This window comes from Nasonia vitripennis (assembly GCF_009193385.2).
Source record: "Nasonia vitripennis strain AsymCx chromosome 3 unlocalized genomic scaffold, Nvit_psr_1.1 chr3_random0010, whole genome shotgun sequence".
In the NCBI taxonomy this organism is placed as follows: Eukaryota; Metazoa; Arthropoda; class Insecta; order Hymenoptera; family Pteromalidae; genus Nasonia; species Nasonia vitripennis.
Genome location: NW_022279630.1, coordinates 1,385,102 through 1,411,805, shown reverse-complemented (window position 1 = coordinate 1,411,805; position 26,704 = coordinate 1,385,102). Strand labels below are relative to the sequence as shown.

Below are 26,704 nucleotides of genomic sequence, written 5' to 3'. Positions count from 1 at the left end.
GTTCTCTCCGGATGCTCTCAACGAACACTTAGCTCCATCTCAAATGACCCTCAAGCTCCATCTGTTGAGGAGTATCTGCGAACCCTGGAGAGTCTGGACCTCCCTGAACACTTCATCTTCAGGGAAATCACAGAATCGGACGTGTCGGCTGCAGTAACACACTTTAACACCCAGGCCAGAGGAAGTGATGGCATCCCACAGGTTGTAGTTTCTAAAGCACTGCCAATACTCGCTCCCTTACTCTGTCAAATTTTCAACCTGTCTCTGAGCGAGGCACGCTTTCCCTCCGCCTGGAAATCATCGCTCGTAAGAGCACTGAATAAAGTCAACTCTCCAACAGCTGTAACTGACTACCGTCCGATCTCTCTACTCTGTTTCCTGTCCAAGGCGCTGGAGTGGCTGGTGCACAAGCAAATTTCTGAATATCTTGAAACAAGGCTTTACCTTGACAACTTCCAAACTGGCTTTCGCACTGGCCACAGCACGCAGTCTGGCTTGATTAAGCTGACTGATGATGTCAGGCTTGGGATGGACAGGAAGAAAGTCACTCTGCTACTTCTATTTGACTTCAGCAAGGCGTTTGATACAGTGTGTCACGTCAGGCTGCTCGGAAAGCTATCCACTTTCGGCTTCTCCAAGCAGGTCATCCGCTGGCTTGCATCTTACCTTTCCGGAAGAGAACAGGCCGTCATTGGTGACAACAACGAACTCTCAACATTCCTATCACTAAACACTGGTGTCCCACAGGGGTCAGTTTTGGGCCCCTTGTTGTTCGCGTTGTACATCAATGACATTGGCTTCTGCCTTGATTCAGATGTATCCCATCTAATCTACACGGATGACTTGCAAATCTACTGCCAATGCCCCCTTGAGGAGCTCGACTCCTGTTCTGTCAGGGTGAGTGCTAACGCCGAGAGGATAATGGGCTGGGCAGCTAAATAGGCTTAGGCTGAATGTCAGTAAGACTAAGGTAATCGTCCTGGGTTCCCCATACTATATCAATGCTCTTCCCTCTACTGCCAACACCTATATAAATATAGGGGGAGCCCAGGTCGACTACGAATCATCTGTACGCAATCTGCGGTTGGTGCTCGATTCCAAACTATCATGGAAAGAGCACGTCACACAAATTTGCAAACGTGCTCACACTTTAATGTATCGTCTCTACTTTTTTCGGAAGAGCACTAACTTCAGATTGCGCCAACATTTAGTGCAAGCACTCCTGTTTCCCATCATCGACTACTGTTCACTGGCTTACTGCGACCGGACGCAAGAACTCGACCTGAAGCTTCAGAGGCTTGTCAACACGGGGATCCATTGTATCTACGGTGTAAGGAGGGACGAGCACATCTCCCCTTATAGGCGTGAGTTGCAATGGCTTACCACCGCCGGACGTAGGAAATACTTTATGGCATGTTTTCTTAGAAAAATCTTAAACACCTCAGTACCCTCTTACTTATTAGCCTATTTTGATTTCCACGTTGCGCTCAGGCCTGTGAGGGGTGAGGTGACCCCCCTGGACATCCCGCCCTTCAAGACGGAGACGCTGAAGAACTCATTTTTCATCAGCGCTTCCTACCTCTGGAACAGCCTTCCATCTCACCTACGTAACACCCTGTCCATATCACACTAACAGGCGGCTAAAAATCACTTCTTCAATTTGGAAAATACACAAACATGACGCAAACATTTCATCTCATGAACACACTTTCATCTCATCTCACTTAATTCCATTACTCACTTTCACACTTACACCCTGACACAACAATTATTATCTTTATTTCACCAAACTACTATAATGTACATGTACAACATAATGTACAAAAATAAAACCAATCTAAATCTAAAAAAAAATCTCTCTCTCTCTCTCTCTCTCTCTCTCTCTCTAGATAGTTAAGAATGGCTCTAGAAAAATAAGGCTCATTCGATTGTCAACGTTCGAGATGTGCTGTCCACGAGGCATAAGCGCAGTCGAAAGATCGACGAGTGAGATCAAGCGAGAATTTCAAATGATCTGCATCTTAGCGATGATGCGAGTTCATTTGGAAGCGCTCGCTCACATTGAACAAGACGACATTCGTGATCGTGAGGAAATGTTTGAGGTGTTGTACCACATTCAAACTTTCTATCTCGACATGAACGAGGACGACGACGATGACGACAGTTAGCAGTAAAAAAAGCAAATGGGTCCTTTTCAGGGCCACCAAAAATATTAAACGTAGAATATTCTATTCCCCCTCCACTCTTATACGAACATACACTTATATTCAGCGATCACAGCTGCTACTGTCATTCGCTTTGACTGCCAACATGTGCTGTCCAAGACGATTCAGCATCAGAGAGCGAAAGGAACGTCAAGAGCTTGCTAGTCTTAAACTCGCGATGATTGTGGAAATTGTGAGAATTTACTCGGAAGCTTCTGCTCTGCTAGCTCAACATCGAGCCTCGCCAAACTCGAGTCGAGTTAGAACATTCTGGGATCTCATCGACCAGAGATATTTCCAGTAGGAAACAATCGGCCCTTTTCAGGGCCACTAAATTCTCACAACGTAGAATACGACTATATGCCCCCACCACCACCAACACCTTAAAGTATAAGTATCTGTGCGAGCTCGAGAGAGAGCTCATTCTTCGCAGACATGCCGAGACTACGACGACGACGAGTCATCAGACCCTGCGACTCTCCAAGAGCACGTCCGCGACAAGAGCAAGATTCGACGAGACGACGACTCTTCACGACATCTGATCGGGAGGCGTCAGTGGTGATTCTAGCGGCTTCTTGGCTCGGTACGCCAAGAGTAGAGTCACCGCCACCGACTGGCTCATCGGCGTCATCATGTCCTCGTCGTCATCATCGTCATCCTCTTCATAGTCTCTATAATATTTGAAATAATCAGTCCTTTTAAGGACTACAAATCTATCTTAACGTAAGATAGTAACTATTTTTAACCGTCTGCGTGACCTTGAAAATGCTTGAAGAAGAATATGTTGGTAGTGCGAGGCCGTGGATACGAAATCCCGCGAGACCTAAGAAACTTCCAACGAATTCTCTCAGACCTGTTTCTCGCCAATTAAAAGAGAAGGAGTCGCGGAAGGTGCCGGTGCTGACGCTCTCCCCTCCCTCTCATGGTCTGTGGATCATAGAATAATTACCCCCATCAATCGTTGGACTGTTCGCCATTTTTTTAAATTTAATGTATAAAAGTCGGAGCGGCAGTGCGAAAAAGTCAAACTATTCTCAACTTCTCGAGAGAGAACATCAAGTAGATACACGCAGAAAATGGAGCTTATTATTGACTTCCAAGGCTTTCAGTCTTTCAAAGGCGAATTTATCGCTAAAGAAATCGGCATAATGCCAAGTCGCTTTAGCAACGAAAATGCCGAGCCGCAAAGTATTTTGCTGAGTCCGCCGATATGCTGCACGAAGCACATTGCGGCAGAGTATCTGCCGACAAACCAGTGGTTGACCAACAACTTCCACGGCATCGGCTGGGACGATGGATGGGTCAGCTTCTTGCGGATGGAAGAAGTGCTCACCGATCGTGTGGCATATGCCACCAAAGTATACGTCAAGGGTGCGGAGAAGAAAGGGATCATGAAGCTGCTCTGCCCGAACGTCAAAGTTGTGGACCTGACGACTATGGCTGTCCACCACTCCGAGAATTACGTTCAGGCCACTTCGTTGACTACCCGGACCACAAGAATTGTTCGAACCCGGTTTGCGCTAAGTTGAATGTAAAAGTCCTCGCAGAGTGGCTCGAAAAATATTGGATGTAGATATATGTATTTCATATAATAAAATTTGAAAAAAATCTGTCGTTTTCACGACAAAAATATTAGTAAAAACGTACAGAATAACTGTTTGCGCGCACCTTTCTTGCGCATCTCCTTCTCGCTATAAGAAGGACGTCGCGAGCGATAGCTAGTCATTATTCGTATAGTTCTCAAACAAGCAGTATGTGGGCCTACAGCGTGTTCTCGCTATCTCAGAGCGTCCCCGATCTCTGCACGCCGACCGCAGCCGTGGCGAGCAGCATCTTCAAGAAGTTGCGAAACTTCTACCACTACTACGAGGACAACGACGTCGACTACGTTCTGGATCTGCAGAGTTTCAAGGTCGGCAGCCACTTCATCCACAAGGAGCTCGCTATAGCCAGTCTCGAGGGTGATGCATCGCCGATCGACGTATACCTCTTTGAACCGCCGTTCGAGTGGACTAGCTTGAGCAGCGAGCAACGTCGTGAGAACAGCTAGATCGAGAGAAAGTTGATTGGAATCCCTTGGTCCGCTGGAACATTCGGCTACGACGACGTAGTGAAGATTCTCGAGAAAAGTCTCAAGAATGCCCGGAACGTCTACGTCAAGGGATTCGAGAAGAAAAGGTGGTTGGAGGAGAGGTTAGCGCCGTCGACTGCTGTACGAGTCATTGATATGGAGGTCTTGGGTTGTCCATCGCTTAAGCATTTCCCCAAGACAGGCAACTGCGAGAATCATCCTCTGCTCTCCTCCGATCCTCAATGTGCTGGACGAAATGTTCACGCATTGAGATCGTGGATGCAGGCGTATCGCGATGTCTTTGGAGAAGATGTGTGTTACTAAGTATGTACTTTCTTTTGAAATAAAATCATGAAAACTGTCGTTTTTACGGCAAAAAAAAAAGATAACGTAGAACAAGCTTATACATGTCACCTCTCCAGCGCATGCGCAGGATGACGGCGTGTATTTAAGTTGTCGCGAACAAGCGCTAGTATTCATTCTTGAAGCTATTTCCGAAGCGACAACATGTTCTCTGCGGAGTATTATATTTTCACAATTGACAATCTGAGAGCGTGCTCTCGTCTTGACGCGAACGCCGAGGACATCCAGCGTTGGATGGATATTGCGCGAGCAGCCATCGATTCGCTGAACACTCTGCTAGAGCAGCCAACGAATTCCAGAGCGTTTGGAGAGCTCTCGAAGGCGGTTTGAACCGAGGAGGTGGCCTGGAGCAGCAGCCGCGAGTCACCTTTTCAAAGCCGCATCAGAAGTGGCATCATCACGAACGTGCAGCACATCGACATCAAGAACTTCATGAAGGACGCTGCTAGCCTCTTCAAAGAGCAGATCGAGCTCGCTTTGGCTGAACACAAGTCGATCAAGGTCAATACCGAGCTCGCCGCCGAGTACGTCATCACCGCCACCGAGGAGGAGACGACTGCGATCAAGTATTTTAATACGAAATCCCAGTCTATCTTCCAAACTACGAATCTCGATACGTGTGGATAAAATATTTATCGCGATTGGTCTCGTCTCAGCTGAGCTCTCGCAAAGCGAAGCAATTCATTTGCGCTGGTTGTCTGCACTATTTTTGCACGAGGCTCAACAGCTTCAAAGTCAAACTGCCGAACGAGACGAATAATAGGCTGAAATTTAAAAATTATCGCTACAAGGAGCGTTTGCCATTCGTAGTGTACGCTGACTTTGAATGCCTGTTCAAACCTGTCGAGGAAGACAAGCGCACTTATCAGGAGCACGAAGCGTTCAGCGTCGGCTACTACATAAAGTGCAGCTTCAACGAATCCAAGTCGACGTACAAGAGCTACAGGAAGACGGCCGTTGGTGAAGAGGAGGCAGCTAAATGGTTCGCTACGAGTTTTCACAAGCTCAGACAAGAACTCGAGCAGCTCTACGAGCATCCAGTACCCATGGATGAGATGAGCTCGGAAGAAAAGGCTTATACACCTGGGCTAGAGTTTGTCACATCTGCGTTCGACCTTTCAGCGAGCAGGACAAGAAAGTGAAGGATCATTGCCATTTCACGGGAAAGTATCGCGGTCCGGCTCACACCGGCTGCAATATAAATTACAAGGATTCGTGGACGATTCCAGTTATTTTTCACAACTTGGGTGGCTACGACTCTCATCTCTTCATCAGGGAGATCTCCAACGCCTTTCCCGGCCGTATCGTGCTGTTGCCGCAGACGAAAGAGCGTTACATCTCTTTCAGCAAATAAATGGGAAAGAGGGAGGTGAACTTTCGATTCATCGACTCTATTCGCTTCATGGCCTCATCCTTGGATAAGCTGGCATTCTATTTGCAAGAGCTGAAGACTGTCGAGGCGGTGTTCGAGAAGGGTGATGCTTACAGCGCGCAACAGATTGATCTGCTGAAACATAAGGGAGTGTTTCCTTACGAGTACGACACCCGGTCTCTCGTGGGACGCGATGCTCAAATTTACGGGCGTAGAACTCGAGGTGCTTACCGATATCGAGATGCTACTCTTTATCAAGCGAGGCATTCGCGGAGGTGTGAGTCAGTGCTGTAATCGCTACGCAGAGGCCAACAATAAGTATATGGCCGAGAACTACGATCCGACAAAGGAGTCCAAGTACTTTGACGTTAAACGAGAACGCGAGTTTCTACAACGTAGCCGACGACAGTCCCATCCCCCGGAATACCCGGAGGAACTCCACGACTCTCACAAGGATCTGCCAATGTGTCCGGAGCACAGGGTAGCGCCAGAGTCGAAGCAAGAGAAGCTGATGACTACGCTCTGCGACAAAGAGCGTTACGTCATTCACTATAGAAGTCTCAAGCAAGCGCTAAAGCATGGTCTCCGCTTAAAGAAAATTTACAGAGCCCTGAGTTTCAACCAGAAGGCCTGGCTCAAGGACTACATCGATCTCAACAGCGAGATGCGCAAGAGAGCCGAGAACGAGTTCGAGAAGAATTTGTTCAAACTCATGAGCAACGCGGTCTACGGCAAAACGATGAAAAACGAGCGGAAGCGCGTCGATGTGAAGCTCGTGAATAAGTGGAAAGGTCGCTACGGTGCTGAGGCTCTCATAGCTAAGCCAAATTTCCACAGCTGCTTCGTGTTCGACGAGAATCTCGTAGCGATTCAACTGGCTCGCACCGAGATCAGCATCACCAAGCCAATCTACGTGGGACTCGATCTCTCCAAGTCGCTCGTGTACAGATTCCACTACGACTACATGAGGAGTCGATTCGGCGACAACTGCAAGCTGCTCTATACCGATACGGATAGCTTGGTGTACGAGATCGGTGGCCGCGACGTCTACGAAATCATGAAGGAGGATCTCCACGAGTTCGACACGTCGGACTATCCGCAAGACAATCCGTTCGAGATGCCGCGCGCCAATAAGAAGATCGTCGGTCTGATGAAGGACGAATGCAATGGGAAGATCATGACAGGATTCGTCGGCTTGCGCAGCAAGATGTACGCCGTTCGGATTCAAGGTCCGCAGATGTCTATCAAGAAGGCTAAAGGCGTGAAGAGTGCTGTGGTGAAGAAGACGCTCACCTACGAGGACTACGTACACTGCCTACTCGAGAACGCTAAGATCTCGAGAGAGCAGTGTAATATTCGCTCGCGACTTCACATTCTCAGGTCGGAGAAAGAGAGCAAGGTGGCTATAAGTCCCAACGACGACAAGCGATATTTGCTCGAAGGGGAAAACACCGATACGCTTTCTTGGGGTCATTACAAAATTCCCGAAAACGTTCGCAAAAGAGCGGCTTCTGACGAGGTAGAGGGCGCGAGCAAGAGAGCGGCTTCTGACGAGTTAGAGGGCGCCAGCAAGAGAGCGCGAGTGGAGGGGGAGTCGCAAGTGGAGGGGAGCGATGGAGCGAATATAAGTCGAGTCGTCGTCGGTGAGAATTCATTCGCTTCGCAGCACTAGCAGCAGTAGTAAAATGGATCTACAAAAGCTGAACGAAGTCGCCAAGACTAAGGAGTTTCTCCCGACGAAGAAGATCACCGAGCTCGAGGAAGGCCGAGTCTACAAGGTCACCAAGCTCAGGATGGTCAACACGAGATTTGGAAGGAAAACCGTGGCGGAGCTCGACGATGCTGTGCAGGCATTTCTACCCCAACGCTTCGCCTTGGCTTTCTACAAGGATGAGGAGTTCTTCATCAGAACGGCGGAAAAAGCTAACAGCTCCAAGTTATTCCTAACCAAGAACGCAGACAGTAACAACATTGCATTCTCCTCTTCTCCTTGAACATTGTAATAATAATAATATTGTTTGAAATAAAATTGAAAAAATGTCGTTTTAATGACAAAAAAAAATAACGTACTCACGAGGAACAAACAAAATATTTGGAGAGAGGGGCGAGCTGTGAATATAAGCCAGGCATCTGCCTACTCTGAATCATTAGCTCGCAGAACATTCAACATGCTCGCCGACAAGACGATAGCCGACTTGGAGGAAGATGTAACGTACATGGTTACAACTCATCAGCACCGAGTCAGGAACGCAAGCTTTAGTTCGTCTGAACGACTCATCTCAGCTTCTTCTACCACAACGTTTCGCTGTTGTCCTCGAGGAGGAGGAGGAATACTTCTACATACTGACAGCTGCAGCTAATACGTACAGTCTATTCGTCAGTAAGAAGCAGAACGGAAGCCTTGAAATTTCTTTTCTTTAAACATGTATATGTATTTATTGTCAATAAACTATGTGTCGTTTTCACGACAAATACAAAGAGAAATAACGAGGAACAAAATATTTTCACACTGACTGAGATTTGTCGATCCACGTATTGTGAGTGTTGTCATATCCAAGCCACTTTACGAATACCTCCTTACCTCGTCTCTTCAAGACCCTCTCGATGAGATAGACGTCCGGATGGGCCGTCTTCGAGAGTTCTTGCTCGTAAAAGCAGCCAGCGATAGGCTCATCGCGAAAGTCTTTTAGTTCATAAGTCACCGGCTTCGTGCGTCTGACTCGAGAGATAGTAAATATCTCGGTCGACCAGTTGGCCGTATAGCCTTTTTCGAACAAATTTTTCGCTTTGCTCACTCGGACTTTGTCATTGACTTTGAACTTTGGTTTCTGCTGCTTTGCTGCTGCTGCTGCCACGTGTGCAAACTTTTTCATGACTAGCTCGATATTGGCAGCCGTCACATCCTTAGGCTTCATACCGATAGTACGATGCTTGCGACTATTGTAGGCAGTCAGGAGTTTACTCAGCACATCGTACCATTTGAAACTGCTTCGTAAACTAAACTGCTTCCACATGGAATTATTTAACGTACGATTGAAACGTTCGCAGATCGCAGCCTTGAGATTACTATACGTCGAGTACAGATTAATCTCGTACTATTTCATGAGATTCCGAAAGGTGGAGTTGTAAAATTCTTTGCCACGATCCGTATGCAAGTTTTTAGGCACTCGACCTCCCAGCAGTAAGCTTTTCATAGCAGCTACTACGTCTTCGCCGGTTTTTCTCTTCACGGGAATGGCCCAAGCGAATTTCGAAAACGTGTCTATGACACTGAGCATATGTAGTCTTTGTTCTCTCGCGAATAAGGTTGCACCTCAACCAAATCAGCTTGCCAAGTCTCGTCTAATCCACGAACATCGAATTTTCGACGCGTGTACGTACGACGAGTTGGTCTATGTAGCTCCTCAACGACAGCTCTCTTCGACATGTTCACAGCTCGTTATTCAAAGAGTGAATGTTTCGATTTGCATGATTACGGTTTTTATAGTCTTGATCTCGCTGTCGATGCGTCTGAGTTTCTTATCGATTTCATCTCGATACGCCTCCAGCAGTCGATCGATGAATTTTTTTGATTCTTCCTGCACGGCGCGAAGATTAACGGCATCGTTTGGCTGCAGCGCTGCTGCGACGTTGCACAAGCGTTTATTTTCCAAATCAAATTGACCATCGGCGCTGACTTTGAAGCCGTGGCCAGGAGGTCCTCGACTGCCCTCGCCACGCTTCAAGTTACGTCCGAACACGTCGACGCTCATGATGTGAATGGGGGAACTAGAGTGCGTACGTCTCGGTAAGCTCCTCGATAATCGAATGAATGAGTTTGTATCCGCCGCCGTCTTGGTCCTTCCGCACGCCGTAAACCTTATCCACATTTTTACGATGCAGAAGAAGCGAAAGCGATTTTGCTCCGTCGTCGTCGCTGTCGCTGTCGCTGTTTGCCGATTCGAACGTCGTATCAGCAGCAGCAGCCTGTATAGTTTCATTCGGTATACAAGTCATCGTAAGATTTTATTATTCGTTTATTTGCTGCAGCAGAAGCAGTTTGCTCTCTAGCAGAATTGACCACTAACTGTTGCAAGGGATCGACGATCGGCTTGAAAGTCTCACCCAACGCTCTCTCAAAGTTTTCTTTACCGTACTTCAACAGATCAAACTTTCGCTTAACTGCGCTTCACGCTTTCACGAGCTGCTCGAGTATATGCTTCTGCTGACTATTACTATGAGACATGTTGACATATCAAGGGTTAGTGATAGACTGTTATAGATCGCTAACATCGTCCTATATTTATAGCAAAGCAGTCGAAACCCTTTCGATAACGACCCTCGTTGATCGGACTATCTTTGTCGATCATGAGAAAGGAGTGCTTATCGTCGACCCAGCAGCTCGAGCATAATTCCTTGAACTGTGCGAATGTCATGTCGCAATTGACGTGATCTGCATACAAGTGGCGTAAATTTACGTCATCTTGTCGAAATATAACCAGCAAATTGACATTATCTCTCACCAAGTGCTTCGGCACTTAAGCGTACGACTGACAGAGGTAGAAGCAGTCGATGCTCTTGTGTCGACCCATGCAGAAAAATGCGCGTATATTATTTTGCTTCTCGCACGTTACGTCGTCGAATATCATGATCGAATTGGGTAGTGCCTTGTCAGGCGAGACTACTTCCTCGTGCTCGCTGAAAGCAAAGAAATTGACGCTGCTCGCAGCGAGTGTCATCGAACCAGAAGACGGGAACAGCGAGCCCAGAAGAAATACTACAAGACTGGTCTTGTAGTACAGTTTATTTCCTTGTGGGGTGTCCGGTTAAATATGTGTACTGCAGCCTCTGTTGTCAGTACCCACATAGTTGCCGACAATCCTGATTCAATTATTAGTGCTCTGATTATCTTCTGAATGGTTTTGTTGAACCTTTCTGCCGTTCCATTCAGTTCTGGAGTATATGGAGGAGCAAAATCACTGCTGATTCCTTCTCTCTTCATTATATCTGAAAATTTTCCTCCCGTAAACTCTGTACCATTGTCTCCTCTGATATAACACACCTTTTCATTTTTACCTCGCAGGTTTCTCATGTGTGTTAGATACCTCTCAAGACAATCACCTGATTCACTTTTATGATTCACACAGTATGCTCTTGCATACCTCGTGTGATCGTCCACTAAGACTACAATGAATCTGTTTTACCGGGAAAAGACGCTGGAGAAATCTTTTTCATGGTGTCCACATGTATAGTGTGAAGTGGTCTATCTGATCTGCTCTTGTTGTTTTTGAACGGGATGCTTTCCATCTTAGCTAAGATGCAAGTCTCACAGTCCACGATTTCTTGTTCAATTTTATTTTCTTAAGTTTCTTTTCATGTTTTTGCAGATGTTTCATGTGCTCCGAAGAGGTATGTCCTAGCCCCCAATGCCATAACATTCCTTCGCTTGGTTTACATTTACTTTTCTATGTAATTTCTCTGTAAAAATCTCCGTTGAGTTTCTCTGCTTCTAACTCTGAAATAAAGTTGTTTAAATCAATGATTTTCCATTTCAGATTTACTTCCGCTACACTGGACTCTGGTTCAATTGAAATTTCCTGTACTTTCTCCCTTCTAATCTCTGACGGTTCTTCAACAATGTTCTCTAAATTTTGTATTTGTGACTAGGAATCTGTCTAAGATTATGCTAGGAAATCTTCCAATGAAACCAGTTGCGCTTTGACTATATATTTATCGTATTTGTTTTCCTCTGAATCCATATCTTACACTCTGAAATCTACAATCCAATGAGAGAGAGAGAGAGAGAGAGAGAGAGAGAGAGAGAGAGAGAGAGAGAGAGATTTTAGATTTAGATTTTATTTATTTATTTTGCTGTACAATGTGTTGTACAAAATTTTATAAAAAATAAATACGTAGTAAAGTAATAAATTATGATGTTGAGTGAGGTGAGACTGAGATGACTGTGGAGATAATAAGTTATGTGTTTTCAAGGGTGAAAAAGTAGTGTCTGGCTTGTTTCTTGAAGTGTGTAATGGATCTATTGTCGCGGAGCTGTGAAGGTTGTGTATTCCATAGGTATGAGGCGGTTATGTGGAATAGTTCCTCAGCGTCTCTGTAGCGAAGGTTGGGATGTCCAGAGGTGTCACTTCACCCCTGACAGGACGAAGTGCGACGTGAAAGTCAAAATAGGGGACCCAAAACAGACCCCTGCGGCACCCCCATATTCAGAGAGCGAGGGGTGGAAAGCTCGTTGTTGTCACCAATGACGACTTGTTCTCTACCAGTGAGGTAAGATGCAAGCCACCGGATGACTTGCTTAGAGAAGCAGAAAGAGGACAGCCTTCTAAGGAGCTTGATGTGACACACGGTGTCAAACGCCTTGCTGAAGTCAAAAAGAATAAGAAGTGTTACCTTCTTCCTGTTTATGCCAAGCCTGACATCATCAGTCAACTTACTCAAGCCAGACTGTGTTCTGTGTCCAGTGCGGAAACCCGTCTGAAAATCGTCAATGAAGAGTCTTGACTCATGATACTTGGAAATCTGCCTATGCACTAGCCACTCCAGCGCCTTGGACAGAAAACAGAGGAGGGAGATCGGACGATAGTCAGTTAGAGCTGTTGGTGAGCTGACTTTGTTCAGCGTACGCACTAGTGACATCTTCCAGTCAGAGGGGAAGCATGACTCACTCAATGACAGGTTGACTGAACAGGTTGAATGAAAATATGACGGAGTAGAGGAGCGAGTACTTGCAATGCCTTGTGAATGACAACCTGTGGGATGCCATCGCTGCCTCTGGCCTGAGTGTCAAAGTGCGTTACTGCAGCCAGGACGTCCGGTTCCGTTATCTCCCTGAAATTAAAGTGCTCTGGGGTATCCAGACTCTCTAGGGTACGCAGATAGTCCTCAACAGCAGGAGCGAGGGGATCGTTGGAAATTCCGCTGAAATGCATGTTGAGGTCTTTAATGGAGAAGCGAGAGGGGGTGTTCTCTTTGGGAATGGTAATTCCAAGCTTCTCAAGCTCTCTCCAGATCTCGCCGACATCAGTCAGGGTTGACAGGCGTGAGTAGTAATAATTCAGCCTGGCATCCTCGACCTGTCTATGAGCATTATCCCTCGCTAATCTATAGAAATATAGGTCTAGAGGGAGACGTGATCTGCGAAACCGTATGTAGAGTCTGTTTCGTTCTTTCAAGAGGTCACGAAGAGCCGTGGTGAACCACGGGTGACGTTTCGGCCCATGAGTCACTGTACGTAATGGATCGAGGTGGTTAATGGCGTTAGACAAGTTAGCGTTTAGGATGGCAATGCATTCATCAAGTGATGAAGTAGCAAGCGATGACCAGTCACATGCACCAAGAAAGTTCCTTAGCCTATCCCCTGCCGGAAAAGGTCGATAGAAGTCGATTAGATCACTTATCGACTTGAATCGTGAATCTTAATTTCACTTTTTGCATTAGAACTTGATAAAACGTGATAAAATACGATAAAAGACGATATAAGTCGATAAAACTTAATATGAAAAATTACAATAGAAATTGATAGAATTTCAAGAAGATCATGGTCTATCGTTTTCAATTGTAATTTTCCATATTAAGTGTTATCGACTTATATTGTTTTTTATCGTATTTTATCACGTTCTAATGCACAAAGTGAAATTAAGATTCACTATTCAAGTTAATTAAAATCTTATCGACTTAAATGGTGAATTCTAATCGACTTTAATCGGTTTCTATTCACTTTTTCCAGCAGGGTCAGCACAGATTCCCTTGTAGTATCTGTAAGAGTATGTTTTAGGTACGTGGCGTGGAATCCGTACGTCGAGAGTGGCCGTGATAAGGTCATGTCCGTTTATGAAAGGAGTGTCTGTCTTCCAGTGTAAGAGCAGGCGATCCTGCTCATCAATTAAGCAAAGGTCAAGCCAGGTGTCGGACTACTGTTTATGATGCGTAGCACCGTAGGGGACCGACTGAAGAGAGTTCTCCTCAATGAGGGCCTTGATGAACTTGGCATCTTCAGATGAGGAGAGTTGGTCGGCGTTGAAATCGCCCATGATTAGTTTAGTCGAATAATTATGCATGAGTGTAGTTAGTTTTTGTATGAAATCACTGTCTTGGATGATAGGGGAATCGGGTGGATGATAAACGACGCCGACAAAGATGGGCATGACTCCCTTTGCGGAGATTTTACAGAAGAGATACTCCGGCTTTCAGACGATGATATAACGCTAGCTGTGAGAGAGTGATGAATGTAGAGGGCCACGCCTTCACCGTTCCTGTTTCTGTCCCGTCTGTACAGAGAGTAGTTGTCGAGTAAAGGGATATATTTGATCTTATCGTCTAGCCAGGTCTCGGTTACAGCTATCACGTGAAAAAGGGGACGAGTGGACAAGATAAGCCTCACCATCGCTATGTGACCCGTGAGAGAGTTAGCATTGAAATAGCAGGCTCTTAGACCATCGGACAGAGTTATGTTGGTAGTAGATGCAAATGTTGTGGACGATGTCGATGAAGATGATGGTGGTCTAGGTGGAATGAGGCGGACACTTTTTAGTTGGTGTTGATTTGCAGCCTCCAGGCTGAGCGTGTTTGGTGTTAATTTGTGTGAGAATCTAAAAAACTCTCCTCAGATGTTATCATCACGGCACGGGCTTCATTTTTGGCTCTGATGTAGATTCGTCCATCCCTCACAAACGTGGAACAGCCGATCCCCCTGGCTGCAGCTCTTGTAGCCACGCCAAGACGATGTACATCAGGGGGCAGGTATTCATTGATGTTGATGAAAGAATCCGGGAGTGGAAGTGTTACGCAAGCATCACGAAGAAGATCTGCAGACAGCTGTTTCGTATGTAGCTTCCTTATTTTAATTTTGGCCGAGATAAGCGAGCGCATCAGCGTCCTGGACACAGTCACAGCAATAGGGGTAGGACGCACTTCGGTAACAGCAACGGCAGTAGAAGCAGAATCCGCACCATCCTCACGTATAGCACTCCTCTTGATCAGTGGTCTAGTAGAGGTAATCTCTCTCTCTCTCTCTCTCTCTCTCTCTCTCTCTCTCTCTCTCTCTCTCTCTCTCTCTCTCTCTCTCTCTCTCTCTGTCAGCTGAGCGTCCAGTGGCTTAAGGGCTGAATAAGCCAGAAGTCTAAGAGACGTAGCCTGAGTAGAAGCAAGCCCTGTAATGACCAGCTCTGCAGAGAGCTCTGGGACGATGCTACTCTATCCAGTTGAGCTTGGATCCTAGCATTAGAGTCACGGAATTGCCGAACGGTCTCAAGGTCAAGTGCCGAGGCCGAAGTAGAATCCGTAGAGGGACCAGCTCCTTTCGCAAGTAACTGCTCAAGCTTTCCTTTGATGTCGACTTGCTCAGCCCTCAGAACTACACCAGCCTACACCAGCATCACCCGGTTCATTAGCCGTGGAATTTCGTCCAAAGGCTCCAAGGATCTGTCATTCGCCGACTTTCTCTCACCTAGAAGGCGACCATTCTCCTCAGCTTCATTCTTCATGGTGTTTTGAAGTTTTTCTATAGAATCAAGTTTGTTGAGCTTTTCTAGGATTTTATTGAGAATAGCAGTATCAGCCGGCTGTGGACTGGAGGACCGTGTCGATGATGCTGACGAGTTGCCCCCCTGAGGTTCAAGCAGAGGACTTGAGCTGCGTGAAGATGGAGCGGAATTCACAGTACCAGGAGGGAAGAGGTTAGAAACCAACAGGCAGTTACGGCAGACTTGGATTGTCTTGCCGTTGTCGAAAATTGGCTGCGTCGGCGTGCACCTAGCGTGATAGTGCCATCCGCATTTATCGCATTTGCGAGGATTTCCCTTAGCGATGACCTTAGTGCAGTTCTTACATGCTGTAGGACCAAGGAGTCGATCTTCAGTACGTTGGTCGTCAGACATATCGAGAAAGAAAGTTAGTGTCAGAAAAATAAAGTTCCGGCTTAGCAACGAAAACGACTGGCAACGTTATACCGAATAGAGAGAGATAGAGATATAGCTATAGCTATAGCTACTCTCGTAGTCTATAAACACCGCACTGCACGATTTCACTCCACTCACAACACTGTACTGATTAAAAATACTGAGCTTGTGCCTTGCAGGTACGATGCGGATGACTGAGTCGGAGACTAGTGGAGCACGACGATAGTAGAACACGTCACTGGATAATTGAGGTTATGTAGCACAAATTTTTACGAAAATCATTACCGGCTCTTAAAAATTGCAGAAGGATTACAGTTTTTTGGCTGACGCTTAGGAGCCGTTGGGAAGACTTTTCCGCTGTAAAAGGTTACTCGAGAGAGTGAAGAGAATATTAATAACCGGTATTATTGCGCAGAGCGAAATAGAGTACGTGCTTAGCTTACCACCAGCGCCGCCAGAGAGAGAGAGAGAGAGAGAGAGAGAGAGAGAGAGAGAGAGAGAGAGAGAGAGAGAGAGAGAGAGAGAGAGGAGAGAGAGGAGAGAGAGGAGAGAGAGAGAGAGGAGAGAGAGGAGAGAGGAGAGAGTGAGGGAGAGAGAGATGGCCGCGTCGCGTGGTCGTATTTCCGCGCCGGCTTGCCCGCACATGCACGTTCTCGGAACTCCGCGACGCGCTCGCTCCTAACAAAAGCTTTCTCTCTAGCTTTACATTTTTTTGCTTGTTTCTTTTATCGGCACTCCCGACAGTTATGTAGGTTTTAAGCATCTAAATTTTTTACGCACGAATTTTTTTTCGACACTCCCAACAGCAATTCAGAACACTTTATCGGTAAATGATTTGCTAGCGTACTTATTCTGTCACCTTTGTCCTCTGGCACCTCTGATGTTTTTCTCTCTCTGAATGTCTTGCGACAATGTCCCGGGGAAGGTCCAGGTCAACTGCGTGCTGAATCCGTAACCTGATGGAAGCGGTGCGCAGGGCCTAGAAATAATAACACAGACTTTCATGTAGATCTCATATAGATCTCATATGACTGAAATTCGTACTGAGATCCATATGAGAATTATATGAGATGTATATGAGATCTACGTGAGATCTCATATGCGATCTCATATAGATCTCATATAGATTCGTGTAGATCTCAGTACGAATTTCAGTCATATGAGATCTCATATTAGATCTCATATAATATTTTTACGCGGGCAATTCTTGTTTTCTGTATTAAAATCTATTTCCGCGTAAAAATCTCATATGAGATCTCATATGACTGAAATTCGTACTGAGATCTACATGAGATCTATATGAGATCTATATGAGATCTCATATGAGATCTCACGTAAATCTCATATACATCTCATATAAATCTCATATAGATCTCAGTACGAATTTCAGTCATATGAGATCTATATGAGATCTATATGAGATCTATATGTAGATATCATATAGATCTCATATGACTGAAATGCGTACTGAGATTTATATGAGATGTATATGAGATCTCAGTACGAATATCAATCATATGAGATCTCATTCAAACCATTTCGCGATTGTAGAGAGTATTTCAATGCTCGTTTGAATGGATCGGGGTTAATATATTTTGTGCTCCTAAAGACATCGCCTAGGGTTTTGCACGACGTCACACTATATTGGAAACCTTCTCTCCGGGAGACGGCGCCACTTGCGCACGTAGCTCGCAAGGCTATCGTGGCGACTCCGGCTGCTTCACTTACTCGCTTATAGGCTTCGTGCACGCTGGTTCTACGGAGACTGTATAGAATCTAATCTTATTTTTTTTTGTATTGCTAACATCAGAGTTCCAATAAAGAGTCGCGCTATGTCACTTGTATTTTTCTTCTACAATCCTGCTAAAAATAGTCAATAGGGATCAATCCGAATCGATTAAATTAATAACAAATTCTATACTAATTCTGAATGCCATTTTTTGTATAAGGACTCGATTAAAATCGATTAGAATCAACTGGAGTCAATAGATTTTAATACGGAAAACAACAATTGAAGTAGATAGTTAATACCAAACGTTGGTTTCTATTAACTTTACTAGCCCTTTTTTGTATAGAATTTTATCGATTCCTATTTATTTTAATCGATTTCTTATGCAATAAATGGGATTCAAATATAGCTTAGAATTCAATTAATAATAATTTAATTGATCTCTATAGACTATTTTTAACAGGGTGTGAACGAGAAGGAAGTCTCGTTCATCATAATAGTTCTGCGCGTTCCCGGAAAACCCGAATCCGCGCCCTCTTTATTAATTACCGGCGGCGCGACATCGCCGGCGTCAACCGCACGGACGCTCCCTTCCGTCCGCGTCAAACGAGCGAGAAAGAGACAGCGCGAACATGTCATATCGTCCTGACGCGTCATCTAACGCTGAAGTTATATTCAAGTCATCGTGCAGTCGCGGTGCACGCGACTGCCACTAGCGCACTGGACCGCGTCAGTGCGGTGGCATGGCTCGGTTAGTGGTGCGCGCTCCCCCCACTAGTCTCACCGACTCCGCGATGATACTCGGTTTCGCGCGCGAGCCCCTCTCTCCGCGCGCGCTCTCGCTCTCTCTCTCTCTCTCTCTCTCTCTCTCTCTCTCTCTCTCTCTCTCTCTCTCTCTCTCTCTCTCTCTCTCTCTCTCTCGGTGGCTCTCGCTCCCCCTCTCGATCATCCCGCCAAGCTACCGCGGTACGCTCACAGATGCGCGGCCGTGATGCGCACTCGTCAGTCCGCCTCGTGCCGCGCATCGTGCTCATCCAGAATCCGCTTACTTGTGTCGCGACGCGACTCCTAGTGTGTACAGGAGCAGGTGCGTGTTGGCTGCGTCGGTACAGCGGTACCCGACAACACCTGACGGACCGCGACGGCGCTACCGTGAAGGGCATAGTCGCCTGCCAAGCCTACAGGGGAGCCACCGCTGCTCCACGAGGCTGGCAGGTGAGGTTATTTTTTATATTCCTCGGCGCGACGACAATCAATGTTATTGTTCCTCTGCTGCATGATAAATTGCAGCAGGGAACAACATTGATTGCGCGGACAATTTAGTGCTAGTGTACTAGTGTGCATGTGTAGCCGAGCAGGCTATTCTGAGAGATTGTTTATATGTGATCTTATATAAGATCTTATATGAGATCTCATGTAGATCTCATATGAGATCTCATAATATTTTTACGCGGGTAAGCTGATAATTCTACGGACTCGCGACTCTGACTGTCCTCCGGAGCGGCGGTGATGCTGCAAGACCTCTGCTTTGGCGTTGAGGGCGTGACCTTGAATGAAGGGATGTAGTTTTGACAAATCAGAGCGACTCCGCGCGGACTTACAGAACTACGAGCTCGAATCAGCGTCGGTCCGCTGGGCCTATGTGGTGATGGAAAATTCGGAAAGCGGGCGAGCACGTGACGCACTTCCCGCACACGTGTTGACCACCCTAACTCTCAGTCCTCAGTTTTTATGAATCATAAAAACCTTCGAGCATATACTACTGGAGGTAGCAAACTTATGGCCGGACGCGTGACTAGGTAAAGAGAGAGATAGCTGCTATTGCAGTACATGCTATCTCTCTCTCTCGCTGAATCTGATTGGTTACTCGACGCATCCTTCCAACTGTGACTTCTGCTTGATAAAACCTGAGAAAGATTAAGAAATTAACTATAAGAAGGAGATTTTTAGTCAAATAATCTGTGATAATCTAAGAAATAGCGATGGTAGTTTTATAATACTTCTTATAGTTAATACAGTGGCACCTAAGGCAGAATCTAAAATAAAATACGTTTTCATTAAACACCATTGGCAATAAATAATAATAAAAAAATTTATTTCGTTAGAAACTTAGTTTGTAACACATGAATTCTTTACCTTAATTTAAACTTTATCCCGGCAATACGGCAATGAATGAGATCCGCGCCTGCGCGCTACGAGCTTCAGTCAGCTCATTTCTCACAAAATGAATTTTACTTATTTTGCAGTTAACTATAGCGGAGCCGATAAAAATTACTATGGAGCAGTATTATATAGATGTAGAGCAGTTTGGAGCAGTTTGGAGCAGTTTGAAATATTGTTTATTTAAAAAGATATGGCTGTATCAAAATTAAGATAATTTATTTTTTTTCCCAAATCTTTATTGATTTTTCATTAGAAATATAAGGTGGAGCAGTTTAATCTGGCGATGTTTTTGGATAGAGCTAATTAAAATACATCGGTCAGTATTTTTATTATTACAAAAAATATACTTTTATAGGCTGGGGCAGGGGGGTCGAGTAGGATGGTTTGCCCAATTCGCCACATCCCCGCTTCTTTGTGATTTGAAAACCCACGTGACAAGAAATAGCCAATCAGATTCAGCGAGAGAGAGATAGCATGTACTGCAGTAGCAGCTATCTCTCTCTTCACCTAGTCACGCGTCTGGGCTGAAGGTGGCTACCTCCAGTAGTATATGCTCGAAGATAAGAACTGAGAGCCGATACTCGCATAATGGCATCTTTCTTTCTACTACTTCTAAAATTTATGTTCTATTTTCCTAATTGTTGAGTGACCAAGAATACAGGAGAGCTTTTGTACTTTCTCTAAATGATTTTATAAGATGTACATAAAATATACTCGATTTTATTCATAAGAATTTGAATTACGCGCTTATATTCAATCACGTAATCACGTGATTACGGCTTCGTCACAATAGTGTCATAAAATTTCTTTGAAAGTAATGAACAACTTCATAGGCACAATGCCTTGTGATATATAAAGCTTGTTTCAGCGTCCTCTAACGAGACCTGATTAACCGAATAACATGTCTATTGTCAAGTTCAAAAGATTAAATCTTACACTTACAGAAAAAAAAGATCAACTATAACCTAATCTTGCAACTACTTATAAAAAAATAATCTAAATGTAGACTTGTATTCTATTGTTAATTAAATGCATGTAATGAAATGTAGTGCATATAGCTTTATAATTAAAAAACTTATTCTTTTTTTTGTTTTATAGATTATTGAGGTTTGAAATTATTCAAAATGCATGACAATGATAAAAAACCGAAAATGGTATTTCACTCCATTATTTCATCGATTCAAAAAATTGCTCTTTATGAAACGAAATCTGTAAGTATTTTAGTGATAATTTGTAACATTTTTGTTATAAAATAACTTGGAAAACAGTTCAAAAATAACTAAATAGCAAATGATGATTTTAGATAAAGTACACCATTCTATGAAATGTTGTGTATGAATTTAAGGGAGTGATGCATTAAAGTGATTGACGGTTTAGAAATGCCTGGAATTTGGCATACAAGTGAGATACAGATCTTAGTGAGAAAATGAGTCAATTAAATTTTGGTGAAGATTTGGAGCATGTAAAAAAACTTATAAACATTTTAATGTCTATAAATGCGCATATTTCTCTTGTGGTCTTGGTTGTATAAAACTGATGGCAGAATTCACTCAAATTTATCTTATTTATAGTCACTACTTAAAATGTGTATACTTTTTCTAAATTCTCATTTTGTTTTAGTAGAAGAGGTATAATTCATTTTCGACTCAAATAAAGTTACTTTATAACAAATAATTATTACAGATAAAGAAATTGAACTATTTATATAAAAATATTCTATAGAGGCAACATTGGACTCTATTTTTTAAGTTGAGCAGACACATATTTTATTAAACTAATTACTTATGATGCATACAGGTACCCATTGATGGTTTTGAAAACCAATATAAATTCATCAAAAATTAGTTTTCTCATACCGAAATTTGCAACAGAAACTATTTGTGTACACAATAAATAATTGCGAATTAAAACCAGGAAAATATGATTCTTCATAAGACTCCATGTAAAATTAGAAAAAATACTTTATTAATATCTTGTCAGTAGGGTATCCAAATGACTCAAAATCTTGCATGAGCTTTTTATGTATACGTATCTAAGTGTGTGAATTTCTTTTTCTGGGTCTGTTTGTTATTCTAAATTAGATTAGCCTCCTTAAGTAAAATCTTAATTGTGTTCTCCAGTAAAATTTTAAACCAAGCCTGTTTGCAATCTATCAAGATCAACAAAATCTTATTGATGTATATAGATTCACTGCAAAAATCTTAGGTAACTATGCCTACTGCAATTTCGATTACGCAAAGCATACAAATTTCATTCTTGAAACTTTTTTGCAATTTTTCTGCAATTTGAATGCAAAAATACACACCCTTAATGTACTTGTAATACAGTAAGTTGTCTAAGTCTTCTACAAGATCCCTGCTGTTTGTTGACTGTACAAATGTAGAAGAAATAAGAAGTAGACGTCACATTCGCACTGTTGAAATTTTCTGACATGCAGACAAATTACAGCAGAATATCAAAAAAATTGAAATAGGTTGGTTTCCAGGGTAATCAGTATTTATATTATTAGAGAATTAAAATTGATAAATGAGATTTCTGTGAAAATCTCTTTATTTACAATTAAACATTTTAATTTAGTTAATTGTTTAACATTATAAATTGTAATCAATGCACCCGATATCTCAAGGAATCCCATTGATGAAGTTGTTGACGGATTATTGTTTAAATATATATCAGACATCCTCAAAACAAATTTCATTAAGATCCGAGGTGAGGAAGCCTTTCAAAATGGCGGCTAAAATACCGTTGCGTATGTCATTTCGGCTTATATGACGTGTAATATTTTTATTAATGCGAGTCACTGGAATTTTATGACGGATTATTGTTTAAATATATATCAGACATCCTCAAAACAAATTTCATAAAGATCCGAGGTCAGGAAACCTTTCAAAATGGCGACCGAAAGTACGTTGCGTATGTCATTTCGGCTTATAAGACGTGTCAAATTTTTATTAATGTGAGTCACTGGATTTTTATGGCGGATTATTGTTTAATTATATATCAGACATCCTCAAAACAAATTTCATTAAGATCCGAGGTGAGGAAGCCTTTCAAAATGGCGGCCAAAAAACCGTTGCGTATGTCATTTCGGCTTATATGACGTGTCAAATTTTTATTAATATGAGTCACTGGATTTTTATAACGGATTATTGTTTAAATATATATCAGACATCCTCAAAACAAATTTCGTTAAGATCCGACATAAGGAACCCTTTCAAAATGGCGGCCAAAAAACCATTGCGTATGTCATTTCGGCTTATAAGACGTGTCAAATTTTTATTAATTCGAGTCACTGGAATTTTATGACGGATTATTGTTTAAATATATATCAGACATCCTCAAAACAATTTTCATTAAGATCCGAGATAAGGAACGATTTCAAAATGGCGGCCGAAAGTCCGTTGCGTATTTAATTTCGGCTTATAAGACGTGTCAAATTTTTATTAATGTTAGTCACTGGAATTTTATGACGGATTATTGTTTTAATCGATAATATATGACATACAAGAAAATTTCGTTAAGATCCGAGATAAGGAACCCTTTCAAAATGGCGGCCAAAAAACCATTGCGTATGTCATTTCGGCTTATAAGACGTGTCCAATTTTTATTAATGCGAGTCACTGGGATTTTATGACGGATTATTGTTTAATTATATATCAGACATCCTGAAAACAAATTTCATAATGATCCGAGGTGAGGAAGCCTTTCAAAATGGCGGCCGAAAAACCGTTGCTTATGTCATTTTGGCGTTTTTGTCGCATAAAATGTTTATTAATTCGAGTCACTGGAATTTTATGACGGATTATTGTTTTAATCGATAATATACACCCCAGAAAAAAAGTTCGATAAGATCCGAGGTGAGGAAACCTTTCAAAATGGAGACCGAAAGTACGTTGCGTATGTCATTTCGGCTTATAAGACGTGTCAAATTATTATTAATGTGAGTCACTGGATTTTTATGGCGGATTATTGTTTAATTATATATCAGACATCCTCAAAACAAATTGTATTAAGATCCGAGATAAGGAACCCTTTCAAAATGGCGGCCAAAAAACCATTGCGTATGTCATTTCGGCTTATAAGACGTGTCAAATTTTTATTAATGCGAGTCACTGGGATTTTATGACGGATTATTGTTTAAATATATATCAGACATCCTCAAAACAAATTTCATTAAGATCCGAGATAAGGAACGATTTCAAAATGGCGGCCGAAAGTCCGTTGCGTATTTAATTTCGGCTTATAAGACGTGTCAAATTTTTATTAATGTTAGTCACTGGAATTTTTTGACGGATTATTGTTTTAATCGATAAGATACGATCCAGAAAAAATTTGGTTAAGATCCAAGATACGGATCCCTTTCAAAATGGCGGCCAAAAGTCCGTTGCGTATGTCATTTCGGCTTATATGACGTGTCATATTTTTATGAATGCGAGTCACTGGAATTTTTTGACGGATTATTGTTTTAATCGATAAGATACGATCCAGAAAAAATTTGGTTAAGATCCGAGATAAGGAACCCTTTCTAAATGGCGGCCGAAAGTCCGTTGCGTATGTCATTTCGGCTTATAAGACGTGTCAAATTTTTATTAATGTTAGTCACTGGAATTTTATGACGGATTATTGTTTTAATCGATAATATATGACATACAAGAAAATTTCGTTAAGATCCGAGATAAGGAACTCTTTCAAAATGGCGGCCAAATAATCGTTGCGTATGTCATTTCGGCTTATATGACGTGTCATATTTTTATTAATGCGAGTCACTGGAATTTTATGACGGATCATTGTTTAAATATATATCAGACATCCTCAAAACAAATTTCATTAAGATCCAAGATAAGGAACCCTTTCAAAATGGCGGCCGAAAGTCCGTTGCGTATGTAATTTCGGCTTATAAGACGTGTCAAATTTTTATTAATGTGAGTCACTGGATTTTTATAACGGATTATTGTTTAAATATATATCAGACATCCTCAAAACAAATTTCATTAAGATCCGAGATAAGGAACCCTTTCAAAATGGCGGCCAAAGTCCGTTGCGTATGTCATTTCGGCTTATATGACGTGTAACATTTTGATTAATGTGAGTCACTGGATTTTTATGACGGATTATTGTTTTAATCGATATTATACGACATACAAAAAAATTTCGTTAAGATCCGACATAAGGAACCCTTTCAAAATGGCGGCCAAAAAACCATTGCGTATGTCATTTCGGCTTATAAGACGTGTCAAATTTTTATTAATGCGAGTCACTGGGATTTTATGACGGATTATTGTTTAAATATATATCAGACATCCTCAAAACAAATTTCATTAAGATCCGAGATAAGGAACGATTTCAAAATGGCGGCCGAAAGTCCGTTGCGTATTTAATTTCGGCTTATAAGACGTGTCAAATTTTTATTAATGTTAGTCACTGGAATTTTATGACGGATTATTGTTTTAATCGATAATATACGACATACAAGAAAATTTCGTTAAGATCCGAGATAAGGAACCCTTTCAAAATGGCGGCCAAATAATCGTTGCGTATGTCATTTCGGCTTATATGACGTGTCATATTTTTATTAATGCGAGTCACTGGAATTTTATGACGGATTATTGTTTAAATATATATCAGACATCCTCAAAACAAATTTCATTAAGATCCAAGATAAGGAACCCTTTCAAAATGGCGGCCAAAAGTCCGTTGCGTATGTCATTTCGGCTTATATGACGTGTCATATTTTTATGAATGCGAGTCACTGGAATTTTTTGACGGATTATTGTTTTAATCGATAAGATACGATCCAGAAAAAATTTGGTTAAGATCCGAGATAAGGAACCCTTTCTAAATGGCGGCCGAAAGTCCGTTGCGTATGTCAATTTGGCTTATATGACGTGTCATATTTTTATTAATTCGAGTCACTGGAATTTTATGACGGATTATTGTTTTAGTCGATAAGATACGATCCAGAAAAAATTTGGTTAAGATCCAAGATAAGGATCCCTTTCAAAATGGTGGCCAAAAGTCCGTTGCGTATGTCATTTCGGCTTATATGACTTGTAAAATTTTGATTAATGCGAGTCACTGGATTTTTATGGCGGATTATTGTTTAATTATATATCAGACATCCTCAAAACAAATTTCATTAAGATCCGAGATAAGGAACCCTTGCAAAATGGCGGCCAAAGTCCGTTGCGTATGTCATTTCGGCTTATATGACGTGTAACATTTTGATTAATGTGAGTCACTGGATTTTTATGACGGATTATTGTTTTAATCGATATTATACGACATACAAAAAAATTTCGTTAAGATCCGACATAAGGAACCCTTTCAAAATGGCGGCCAAAAAACCATTGCGTATGTCATTTCGGCTTATAAGACGTGTCAAATTTTTATTAATGCGAGTCACTGGGATTTTATGACGGATTATTGTTTAAATATATATCAGACATCCTCAAAACAAATTTCATTAAGATCCGAGATAAGGAACGATTTCAAAATGGCGGCCGAAAGTCCGTTGCGTATTTAATTTCGGCTTATAAGACGTGTCAAATTTTTATTAATGTTAGTCACTGGAATTTTATGACGGATTATTGTTTTAATCGATAATATACGACATACAAGAAAATTTCGTTAAGATCCGAGATAAGGAACCCTTTCAAAATGGCGGCCAAATAATCGTTGCGTATGTCATTTCGGCTTATATGACGTGTCATATTTTTATTAATGCGAGTCACTGGAATTTTATGACGGATTATTGTTTAAATATATATCAGACATCCTCAAAACAAATTTCATTAAGATCCAAGATAAGGAACCCTTTCAAAATGGCGGCCAAAAGTCCGTTGCGTATGTCATTTCGGCTTATATGACGTGTCATATTTTTATGAATGCGAGTCACTGGAATTTTTT

General features: G+C 42.5%; 2 protein-coding genes across 12 annotated transcripts in view; one reads left to right on the top strand and one right to left on the bottom strand.

Annotated features, from left to right (window-relative positions):
* Nucleotides 1–8,514: 8,514 nt before the first annotated feature.
* LOC103315978 lies at nt 8,515–9,762 on the bottom strand. Its single transcript, XM_008207369.1, has 2 exons — nt 9,487–9,762; nt 8,515–9,105 (listed from the first exon to the last, which is right to left on the bottom strand). The coding sequence occupies exons 1-2, from the start codon at nt 9,760–9,762 to the stop codon at nt 8,515–8,517; spliced, it is 867 nt and encodes a 288-aa protein (XP_008205591.1).
* A 10,655-nt stretch (nt 9,763–20,417) lies between these two features.
* The window catches only part of LOC100677985 (polyphosphoinositide phosphatase), a 489,206-nt gene continuing 482,919 nt past the window's right edge, over nt 20,418–26,704 (top strand). For 6 of the 11 annotated variants that reach the window (XR_004345259.1, XR_004345258.1, XM_031927127.2 and 3 more), the window contains exons 1-2: nt 20,563–20,800; nt 20,897–21,009. Coding sequence is in view for 7 of the 11 variants with exons in the window: in XM_031927127.2 (XP_031782987.1) it covers nt 20,923–21,009 (87 nt within the window). In the remaining 4 variants the exon portion in view is untranslated. Of the gene's footprint in view, nt 20,834–20,896; nt 21,010–21,101; nt 22,004–26,704 lie in introns of all 11 variants that reach the window. The other 5 variants (XM_032601861.1, XM_032601862.1, XM_031927124.2 and 2 more) reach the window with 5 other exon arrangements.

Coding starts and splice junctions, on each gene's coding strand:
- LOC103315978 (XM_008207369.1), bottom strand. CDS start 9,762: ATGAGCGTCGACGTGTTCGGACGTAACTTGAAGCGTGGCGAGGGCAGT. Junction 9,106..9,486: donor AGATCAAGACTATAAAAACC/GTAATCATGCAA, acceptor CTCATGAAATAG/TACGAGATTAATCTGTACTC.